The 11,551-nt window shown below is 36.0% G+C and overlaps 1 protein-coding gene across 11 annotated transcripts in view; it reads left to right on the top strand.

Moving 5' to 3' along the window:
• Positions 1–10,979, top strand: part of ATG7 (autophagy related 7) — a 115,033-nt gene extending 104,054 nt beyond the window's left edge. For 10 of the 11 annotated variants that reach the window (XR_012661108.1, XR_012661106.1, XR_012661107.1 and 7 more), the window contains one exon: positions 8,867–10,979. Coding sequence is in view for 3 of the 11 variants with exons in the window: in XM_075096606.1 (XP_074952707.1) it covers positions 8,867–8,899 (33 nt within the window). In the remaining 8 variants the exon portion in view is untranslated. The remainder of the gene's footprint in view (positions 1–8,866) is intronic. The other variant, XM_075096601.1, reaches the window with a different exon arrangement.
• Positions 10,980–11,551: the final 572 nt, after the last annotated feature.

Genomic DNA, 11,551 nt, shown 5'->3' on the forward strand with positions numbered 1-11,551 from the left:
CTACACTTTGTGAAGATGGAGTATAGTCGATTAAACAAGAATATACCTTAGGCGTTGGGTTGAAATATGACTCATATCGGAATTAGGTGACCTTCCAGTAATACTTTTATTGTTAGGTATTCTCTCTCATCTGAAAATGGTCTATGCACTTTAATCAGTCAATACAACTTCAAGGAATTCTGTGGACTTTATTGACTTGTAGAAGTTGAGGGGTTTTGGTTTTTTTTTTGAAAACAAGAGGGAGATTTTTCCCGTTCTGAAAGGCTTTCATAACACTTGACAGTCTCCCTTCATGATAAGACATGGTTTGCAAATACCAATCTTAGTTCTTTCTTCCACCGCAGATCTCTCTCTCTCCATGAGGAGTGGTGAGATGATTGATTCTTCACACAGACTGTCAGAACGCACATCCAGGAATGTGTCCCATGTCTGACCAGCCATCTAGTTATCATCTGAATTGCTTTTGAATATAAGGGTTATCTGGTTTATTAGGTGAATAGAACTGTACCTTTATAACTTAGCATCTTTAAGCTGATTAAAAGACTGGAAGTAGATGAGTCTTCTCCTCCTGTCAGGATGGTGTTGCTCTGTCAACCATGGGCAGGTGCTATAAAGAAGCATTGTGAGGATGGTAATGATAGAGGGCATATTTATGGGTATGTGATGGTATGGGCTGTTTCAAGAGATGATTTAATCTTATGTTCGGACTTAAAGTAAAACACTGGAACAGGATTCTTAGAGAGGCTGTGATGAAATCTCAGAAATATTTAAAACTCAGCTGGACAAGACCCTGAGCAACCTGATCTAGTTGGCCCTGCTTTGAGTGGAAAAAATGGATCTCCAGATGCATCCTCCAGTCAAGCTCAGTCTGTGATTCTGTCACCCCATATTAGAACACTGAATGTACCTTAAGTATCATGTTTTATAATCTCTTTATTGTTTCTGAATTGTTTATTTCTGAAATTCAACTGACTAGCATGTGTAGTTAAACCAGTGCTCTTTTTTGATCAGAAACTATCAAATGTTTGGTTCTGTATGACCTGAAAGCTAATTTACAGGTCTTAGGCAGCAGTTATGCAACACCTGTGAATTAAAAAGATGTAGTGGAAAATGACAAGGTATTGATTTACAGCAAAACAAATAAAGTCTGTAGCTGGAATGGCATAGATTCACATGTATAAATGGTGTTAGTTATTCCGAGAGATCCAGTTATGTATGTAAGCTAGATTTCATGTACGAGTCTGTGAAACCCTTGAAAGTAAGTGTGTGTTTACATCTACATTGTTAATTTTTTTGCAGGATTTACAAATGAAATGGATATAGACTTACACATGTTTTTATTTTTAATGTAAAATCTGGGCATATCAAAGCAAGAAGATGATAGAACAATTTGAATGTATACTTTTCTATACTATAATGTTTTCATTTTCATTTTAGTCAATGGGTTTATATCAGATCTAATCTATGACAGTATTTACATTAATTGCAGCTTCATTGAAACACACGTTTTGTTTGGATAGTTGCCTTTTGGTGGTAGTAAAATGAAGTTTAAAATCCCACACAAAATAGGATAATGGCAATCATCAAACCTGCTTAGTGTGGGGGGGCGGTCGTTTATTTTCACACTTCTTTGTTTTCAGTTTTTAAGAGCCTGAGGAAAAGAAAATAACAGTAGAAACTATCTTAATAGTAGAAACTAGCCTCTCAGGCATACGTCATTCCAGGAACTCAAGTGCTGTGCTCTGAAAAATGGCCTTTTCAGCTCCAAAGCACTTTTAGAGAGGAAATTTGTTTTGTATTTGCTTGCTTCTCTGCTTTGTTTTTTTTCCCTTGTAAAACAAGAAACAATGAAAGGAAATGTGTCTGAGGCATTCTTATCCCAAAAAAACCCTAGTATGCATTTTTTTGTTTCTTTTATTGTATTTTTTCATTAACTGTTAGTCATGTAAAAAACCTTTTCGGTAATGTTTTAATGTAATAATCTGATGAATAACTAGGAAAACTGCTGTAAAACCAGAAGGGACTAATTACTGTCCAGTGCTAGTATTTGTATATGTTTGGAACATATTATTAGTCGATATTTAAAAGGCTTTCTAGCTAAAAGTTTACACTGTAAACATATACTTTCTGTATTATTTGCTTGCCTTTTTCTAAACTGTATCTTTCAAATTTCTTTGTTCTTAAATATATCTTACAAAGTATTTGGAATCTTCAGATGTGAGTTCTACAATATATTTAGAAAATTATCTGATTTCAAGTGTATGAGCATGTTAAGGAGCCTGCTGAATCTGTATGTTGAGCAACTGTTGCAGTAATAGCTCAAACGCAGGTGGGTCAAACAAAGTATAAAGCCCATCCTGGAAGAGGACATTTTCAGAAGACGACTGTGATCCCTTTGTCCCAAGCTCCTAAAACAGTAGGCGCTGGATAAAAAGGACAGAAAAATAGAGTAAATGGTAAAGGGACAGAAAATCAAATTCAAGATAGCTGTAGCTTGATAGAATTGGAGGTCATCAGAGGAAAAAGGAGGTGTCCTGAAAGGTGATGGCAGGAATCTTAAACATACTGCAGCTGGCAAGATGGAAATCAGTCAAGTGATTTTGAGCGGCATAGTGTTTGCAGTTTGTGTGAAAAGTGACGCCACTCATAAGAAATATTATACATATATTCAAGAAGACTGTATGCAAGAGGAACCTGAAGAATAATGGGTGCTGTTGGATGAGATAAAAATGAGAATGCCTTGTAACCTTGTCCTAGATTTTAAGCAGTGGTTATGGGCTGAAAATACAGAGTTTTGGAAAGGCTATGAAAGGAAAACAAGCATCAGTCAGGGGCACCATCATTGAAAAAAAGTACAGAGTTGATGGACTTGAATTTTATTGCAAGATAATAAACCATTCAGACAGGAAAGGCTGTGAAGGCAGAAACGGGGAAAAAAAAGAACTTGTATAGGTACTAAGGTTGCTAGGAGTTTGTCAGCCATGTCAACTAGCTAGGGTAGGACCATTGTGTACAGGGGTCTGGAAAAATTGTCCATGATTTCTCTACCTACTATTTAAATAAAGCAGCTTGAAGAAAGAAATGCTGGTTTTATGATCATTGGCTTTTATTTTTGTTTTTAAAGGTTAATTTCTTTTTGTGTGGTTTTAAGTTTGTAATTTCTGTGTCAACTGAAGTAAGAAGTATCTGATAGTCTGTAGTTAATTCTTCAGATGATAGCCAAAACTGATTTTAGCTGTAGTTTCATTATAAAAAGTTAGCAGCCAGCCACTTCTAAAAAAGTTATCCATATCTTGCTGCAGAAATAGAAATCTGTTGTAGAAGAATGGTGAGGTATGGACTGGATGAACAGTTGTTGTGGGGGAACCACTGTGATTGTTGTAGGATAAGCTCTTGCCACTGGGAGAAAGAGTGGATCCTTGTTTAAGTGCATTACCCCAGTTTCTTAGATAGCAAAGAAAATACTTTACCATAGAGTGCACTGTGCAGGCTCTGACATTCATCTAGATATAAATTCTTAACAAAGCTAAATGCTCACATCAGCATAGCATAATGTTCATGTTGGTTTTTTATTTATGGCTTTTTTTCCTGTGGGAAAAGGGGATGGGGAAGGAATTGCTGAATATGCAAAATGCTTGAAGTGTTTTTGGTTTCAGTAAGATGAAAGGTAGTGCTTACTGTGCATCAGGTATCCAAGATGAAAGGAGGGTGCTAAACTTGAAAATTATCCCTCAGTCTATACCATGAAGTCTGAAAAAGTTGCATGTTAGAACTTGCAGGCATTTAATGAATTTCAAGTTGCAATTTCATTTCTGTTGCCATTCCTGAAAGATACAGCCGGTTGACCAAGATCAATACTGAACAAGTCACAAGGAGTGTTAATGCGGCCTGCTATGTCTAGTTCGTTCCTAGTACAAGTATATGTAGACACATGTACACACATGTTTTGTAAAGTAATTTAAGCTGCCAGAAGTTTTAATGTATTGTCTCTCTGGTAGAGCACAGAATAAAAACATGTTTAACCTAGTATCTATCAAAAAGCTCACATTTTATAATTATAAAATAATTTAGTTGCTTTAAATTTAAACATATGCTTGAATGTATTCTTTTTGTCACTTGTTTAGATTTCCTGAGTAAGTGTACATTTCTAAGTCAAAAACTAAGATATGATGAGCCTTAACTGATCTGGGAAGCTGTATGTTCTCATGTGTTACTCAGCTGTGCTGTTTGATGTATGTAACATCTAACTATTGACCCTTGCCTCTGTCTGTAGAATTTTACTCTTTACCTACTCTTCACCATATTTGGAGCATTTATAACATAGTAAATACTGTCATTTGCATAAGAAAACTATTCCAGGTTTTTCTAAGCAGAGTGTTTTGGTACATGCGTATGTAAATTTATCTCAGTTGTGTGTAGAAAGTAGTATTTGTGGGGGTGGGTTGTTTGTTTGTTTTGTCTCTCTTAATGAGGTAGCCATTTTTTTGTGGCAAATCCTGCTAGATCCATGCTGGCAAAAACATAAAAATCTCCTGGGGTTGTGTTCATATTCTTGCAAGTTTATTTGTAAGATAAAAAGTAGTTATGTATTTGAATTACATGTTAATTCTGAGATGTATGTTAATTCTGAGATGCAAACCCCCTGCTTGCTTCAGTACATGAACACCAGTTTTGGAACCATTGGAACCATTGATGTGGAAGTTAAATTTTAGGTACCAATTGTTGCTGTTGTGTGAAGGAAATGCAAAACTCTCTCTCAGTAGGAGTTACTGAATGTGCAGTCTGGAGCTGTGTTAAATCCATCACTGGGAACTTGTGAACATATAAGTTAATACACATGGGTTTTTTCCCATTCTTCCTATTATGTAAGAAAATACTTATCATTTCAAGCAAACAAATGCAGGAATTCTTCTCTTACCCTGAATAAATAAATAAATAAATTTGCATCTGAAATTTAAGAACCTCTACAAAGAAGCTTGACTATAAAAGCACATATTTGAAGAAACGTGCATTCAGATAATCTGTCCAGATTTGTACAAACTGGGTTGGTTGTGACAGCTGGTTTATTATCTTCCTATTCTATGACTTCTTCTGTTATTGCCTGTAGCTGTGTTTAGGTTTGACTCACCCAGGTGTGCTGCAGGACAGAAGAGAAGTGAAAACAAAATTCAAATTCATAGCTTGGTTTAGATATCAGATTCTTGGCATGACAGTCATTTTAGACATTGTCTTTCATGGCTTTCTGTATCTTATGATCTCTGTTCTTAAAAGGTTTTCTCTTTTGAAGTAATACCAAAGTTTGTGTAGTCATGGTCTGTGTATTTTAAACGTCTTTTCATGAGAAGGTGTATTGCTATTAACTAAGAGCCTATGATGTGTTATAATTTAGCTATCAGTATTGACATTTAACACGACTTATTTTGCACAGTATAGCTTGTTTTCTTTAGGTTAACATGTAATTGTTAACTTTTGTATTGAATTTTCCCCTTGTGTTTCATGTTCTCTGCTCCTTTCTGCGTGTCATATATTAAGGTACTACTACTTCGTTCTTTATAAACCTTAGTAAATTACAACACACAGTGCTGTTGTGACTGCTCTGATATTTAGATGAAGTGTAAACTGTCTTGTAAAACTGTTGTTCTTCTGGAAGTACAATAATAGCATCCTTTTCAAACACTTGAAAATAATTCTCCCCAATCCAGGATGCTTGCTTAGCAGTTAAATACCTCTGAACCTCATTTTCAGTCTTTTTGCACGTCCTTTTGTACTAAAGGAGTCCTAGAAAAGAGGTGTGCTTTTGACAGGAGAAATTTGCCATTCTTTTCTCTTTGCTTTCATCTTCCTGCTGGCTGTGCAATTTGCTTGGTCTGTTAGTCTTCAAATTACTTGAGGCCCTCTGTGGGTTGCCTGTCCTCGACTACTAAGGCCGAAGACTGGTTTCTTCCCTTTGGTTTCAATAAAAAGAAATTACAGTGTCATTGGAGCTGCTGTTTGTATTGTATGGGGTGTTAGAGTAATGCAAGCATTGCACATTAGATGTGTAAAGTAAAAGTGCTCTCCAAGCTTTACAGGAATTACGGAACAGCTAGCCAGTTCCTGGATGGAAGTATTTTCATAGCACAAAATTACTAATGTAACTGGCACCCTTACCAGTGTTCCTCTGTAAAAAACAAAACAGTGTACTTTCCTTCTCACCCACACTGTTCAGATCAGAACAGATGATGGGAAAGCACAGAGCAGAGGAGCTGGCTACACTCCAGTATATCTGTTTAGTAGATAAGAAAGACTTTTTTAGGGCTGTCAGTTGGCTTCTTTTCCTTTTGCCTTTGAATCACCTCATGGTGTATTTTTAAAAGTATTTATTGTGCTGCTTTGACAGAGAGATGTTTGTGAGAGTTACAATCTATGGGCTTTGTTTTCAAAAATTGGAGTGGCCTAGACAAAGATGGACTATCAGGTTGAACTTTGGATTTCTTGCTTTTTGCCAGCTTGAATCATATCATAAACTCTATTTAAAGATTTTTGGTTTTGTATTTTATTTTCCACATCCTTGACCCTGACTGGTGAGCTGGACATTTGTGTTTGCTTTGGCAAGCTTCAAGCTGCTCATCTAGGGCAGAATGAAAACTTTTTTCCTTTTGTAAACAAACTGTTCCTTCAGTATTTTCCATAAGAATTTACACCACCATTTTGCAACGCTTCTAGGAATTGAGAAAATCTTGCCATTCCGAGTTTTCATTTTACACAGCTTGTAGCACTGCATAGAAATCTTTGATGTTATATGTTTTCTGAGGTTGGGTTTGAAGAGCTTTTTTCATAATGTTTTCAAATTCTAGAAACACTACATTTTGTCTTGAAGGGGTTTAGTAAAACTATAGATCATTTTTAGCTGTCTAGAAATGGAGTTGTTTCTATTTTTTATTTGTCTAATGCTAATGCGTGTGTTAGACGATGCAACTGTGAACACTGTCCCGTTGTACTAGACACTGTATACATATAAAACACTGCTTTGTGCCCTGAAGAATTTACAGTCTAAATCACTGTTCATGTTCTGTATTTCTTTGGATATAGTTTAGTTGTCAGGATGTAAAATGAGAGAATAACTTAGTGGGCGACTTTATGCCAACACACAAATTATGTTTCATTTTCCACAGGGACAAAGGACTGATGCTGCTCGTTTTTTGTTAGGCTATGGGCAGTGCATGCAGCACTCAAAACTATGAGTTTTGAGTGCTGTATGCCATGGAAATGGCATTCTTGTTCTTGTAGTCAAAAAGACTACATGGTACTCCAGCAGTGTTGCTGCTAATTTAGACAAGTTTGAAATGCTCTAAGTCAGAGATAAAGTTTTCCATATTATAAAATTGACATTATGATATTATTAAATCCAACACAAAGCTGAGTACCCATGTTAGTCCAGATCCCAAGCTACTGCAAGACCAGCCTCACCTTGAGTACTGTGTGCAGTTTTGGGCATCACAGAACATTAAGGATGTAAAACTACTAGAGAGTGTCCAGTGGAGGGCCACAAAGATGGTGAAGGGTTTAGAGGAGAAACCATATGAGGAGCGGCTGAACAAACGAAGAGACTTTAGCCTAGAGAAGAGGAGGCTGAGGGCAGACCTCATCATGGTCTGCAGCTTCCTCACAAGGGGAAGAGATGGGGCAGGCGCTGATCTCTTTATGGTCACCAGTGACAGATCCCAAGGGAATGGAAGGAAGATGTGCCTGGGGAGGTTTGGGTTGGATATTAGGAAAAGGTTCTTCACCCAGCAGGTGGTAGAGCACTGAAACAGGCTCCCTGGGGAGGTAGTCACAGCACCAAGCCTGACCATATTGAACAAGCACTTCTACAGTGCCCTCAGAGGTATGGTATAAATTTGGGGTTGTCCTGTGTAGGGACAGGAGTTGGACTTGATGATCTTTGTGGGTGCCTTCCAACTCAGGACATTCTATGATTCTGTGATTCTAAGTGGAAGGAGGGTATTTGCCATGAGCTAAACCCCCAAAAAATCAGTTTTTTAAGAGCACCCACATTTCTTTGGAAGAAAAAGCTTGTATTAGATATCCAGAATCTCTTTCCCTACCTCCCACCCCCTCCAAACAGTTCTGCTTGCAAGTCCCTGTATTTTTCCTCAGATCATGCATTCTGCTCCCTGATAACTGGTATGAATTTGTAACACTCACCTTAGTGTGTTCACAAGGATGCCAGATTGTTGATGTTCTGTGAAAATATTCACTTTTTCCCCTGCAATCTCGAACCACTTCCTGATCAAGTAGCAAAGTAAAAGTACAATTATATTGTACTGCAGAAAAAATTTGTGTAGTTTTAAAGTTTCTTTAAAGAATAGGGAAGTGGAAATTTCCATATGACTTCTCATCTTTAGGGTGCTGTTTATGAGATCTAATATTTGAGTGCAAAATGAAGTAGTGGAGAACAATTAGTTCTTCATAAATGTCTTGAAAAATTTTGGCAATGTTTAGTGAAGTATGCTATTTATTATAAGTTATTATCCTCATTAAGTATGTGAGTGAGTCAGCAAACCGAAACAAAATGTCTGGGTTTTGGTCTACGGCTTACTGTAAATTGCAATAAATAGCACACAAGCAAACTGTCAATTCAGGAACAACTGCTGAAAAGTACATGTTAAAAAATACCCCCAAGATTACAAATAATGAACTGTGTGTAGATTGTTAACAGAAGAGAAAAACACTGAATTTTATGTAAAGCTCCATTGGTACTAGTCAACAATCCATAAAATGTTATTTAGTTTTCCTTCTAAATAGTGATACTAATTTTATAAAGGTATATTAAAAGCGTATTTGAACTCCACAAACTAAAATTACACTTCCTTTTTTGTTGCAGATCTGGGACATGAGTGATGATGAAACAGTCTGAAAATCAGCTGAATAAGGTGGAGGATGACCTACTTTGGACTGCAGTGCTGCCTTTTATCTGTTATTTGACAAGTTAATGATTGCTTACCCATTCTGACTGCTACAAATACAGACAAATATAATCCACATTTTGACATTAATATCTTCACCTTAAAAGCAGTCTGTTATTGATATAACGCCACATTTTTATTTTTATTATGTAAATAACTAAAGCAATGTGGTTATGTGTAAGCATGGTAGTCTTTTTTTTTTTTAGTTTCTAAATATGGCTTATGGATAAAATATGCTGCTTAAGTAAACTTTGGTGTTTCATTTGTCCCAGTTTTTATTTTGCTTGTGAATGGACGTGTCCAAGCAATATGTCTAAATGTCTTGTTTCATCTTTCCCAGGTTTGTACCCTTTTAGTTGGAATTTATTGTTAAGAATGAGATTATTCTGCTATTGTGATTTAAACTGCATCTTTAAAGGAGAGCAGGAGTAGGTAAGAACCTACACCTACTGCCTACACCACATTGCTTGATGTTTCAAAGTACATACTGATTGTTTTTGCCTGAGTCAATGGAAGTCTTATTCTCTGTAAAGATCTTATAATTTCATGCAATGGAACAAATGTCGTTTGACTTATTTTTACACAGGAAAGACGAAAATGCATTGGTATGATTAGGCTCCCCTGAAGTTTAGAGAACACTGTTATAAAGTAAAAATTGCTTTGGGGGTGTGGATGATTGATTCAGTCAAAACTTGTAGAGAAATGCTTAACTGAAATAAGAAATTGGTTCTCTGACTTTGCTATTCTTGGATGCTGTCGTGCACTACTTTACAGGTGTTAAAAAAGAGCAATTGTGATTTTCATTTTGGTTGGATTTTAAATTTTTCAATTTTTGCAGCATCAGGAATGGCTTCAGAGTTTATGGCTGAGTAAAAACAGTGCTTTGAGAATCCTTGGGTTTAAAAGATAACTTGAGAAAAAAGTAAAATATCAAATAACATTACTACAAAATTGAAAGTGAATCTACTGTTTTTTATCTTGGAATAGGTTGTAGAAGTTTATTTGAAATCCCTTCTATGGCTTTATATTGTGGGGGTTATGGACTAACTCAGAAAAAAAGCAAATCACTTTATCTGCCAAGCAGTCTTTATTTACCCTATATATTACGAAAATTACTTGGTCAATCCAATTATTTTAGTTCCTTCCTTAACATAAGTTCTGAATATTTGGTGTAGATAATTTCACAGCTTCTCTCGTATGCTACATCAGAAGAATTTTTGCCAGGTCAAATTTGCCTAAAAGCAAGGATATCTGCAACTCCCAGAGTCCAATGATAAAAGAAGATTTATTGGAACATGCCGAGGTTTGCATCAAGTGTCTAAAATAGCTATTATTTCTATTTCTTTTAACTGTCATATTAATTAAATTGATGTGATTTCTTAAGTAGCCTAAGGGAGTGTCTTATTTAGTAATACAAAAATATATATGAATCAAATATATTTTTTAAAAGCTAGTAATCATAGGAAACTGATCTTTTTGTGGTTGGGTAATGAACAATAAGACTAATAATATGCCGTGTCCATTTTAAAACAGCTTGTTAATGTACAGAATTAGTTATGAGCTCAAATTACTTCCATTTTGTTAGCCTTGCTGTAGCCAATCTGGAATCATGAATCAGTACCAGGGTCGTTAAAAGGGAGTGATCTGAATTTTTATCTCTTGGAGTTGCTGACTATGGAGTGTAAAAGTATGGTGGTTTTTGGTTATCTAAAACTGGAAAACTAGGCATCTTTCTGAAATCTGATAAATATTAGTAATTATTTGAAAGTAATTTCAACAGGATAAGCAGAGTTTCAGATATTTAAATGTAAAACTGCATGTATCTATTTAGCTGCAGAAGTATACAAGTCAAAAGGTTCAAAACTCAGGGTTAATATAATATTTCCTTACCTCTGTAATTTCAGTAACATACAACTCTCTCAGACTGAGCTGTTTCCTGTACATATGCTTCCCAGATGTCTCTGATGTTCAGAAACACTTTGGTTTGACTTGGAATAACTTCCGTTGTCTAACTATAATGTTGTTTTCTTTCTCCTTGTGGACCAGAATTGTTCTTACTTTGCTTTTACTCAATTTCTAGGCATTTACTGAGTGACAAATCATGAGAATCCATTCAAATGAATTAATGCACATTCAAGTACTATTAACAGATAAATACATTTATTTACTGGCTTGTGTGCATGTAATGGCAGGATTTCAGCACAGTCCTCAGCTCCTGTTATTGTTGTTTAATGGAAGAAGCTAAACTTTGGCCTTTCTTCATTAAGGAGGTAGGATTTAAATTTTATTTGTGCTGTCATGACCTCATGGCATCAGTGAAGAGCCCAGACTCAAACTATGATTGTAGAACCCAACAGCTACCATGGCTTTTCAGGCATAAACTAAACCTGTTAGGAAGAGGAATGAACAGCCTCAGAGGAACCTGCTCACCTTCCTAAACTGTAATAGTAATGTAATGGCACAGACTCTGTTATCTTTATGGGTCCCTTCCAACTTGAGACATTCTATGATTATATGGCAGTGTGAGTGGGACCAAATCTCACAGAAGGTAACTATGACAGCTACATATCACATCTGGGGAGTTATCAAATAGTGTTAGAAGA

Source organism: Phalacrocorax aristotelis, chromosome 6 (assembly GCF_949628215.1).
Source record: "Phalacrocorax aristotelis chromosome 6, bGulAri2.1, whole genome shotgun sequence".
In the NCBI taxonomy this organism is placed as follows: Eukaryota; Metazoa; Chordata; class Aves; order Suliformes; family Phalacrocoracidae; genus Phalacrocorax; species Phalacrocorax aristotelis.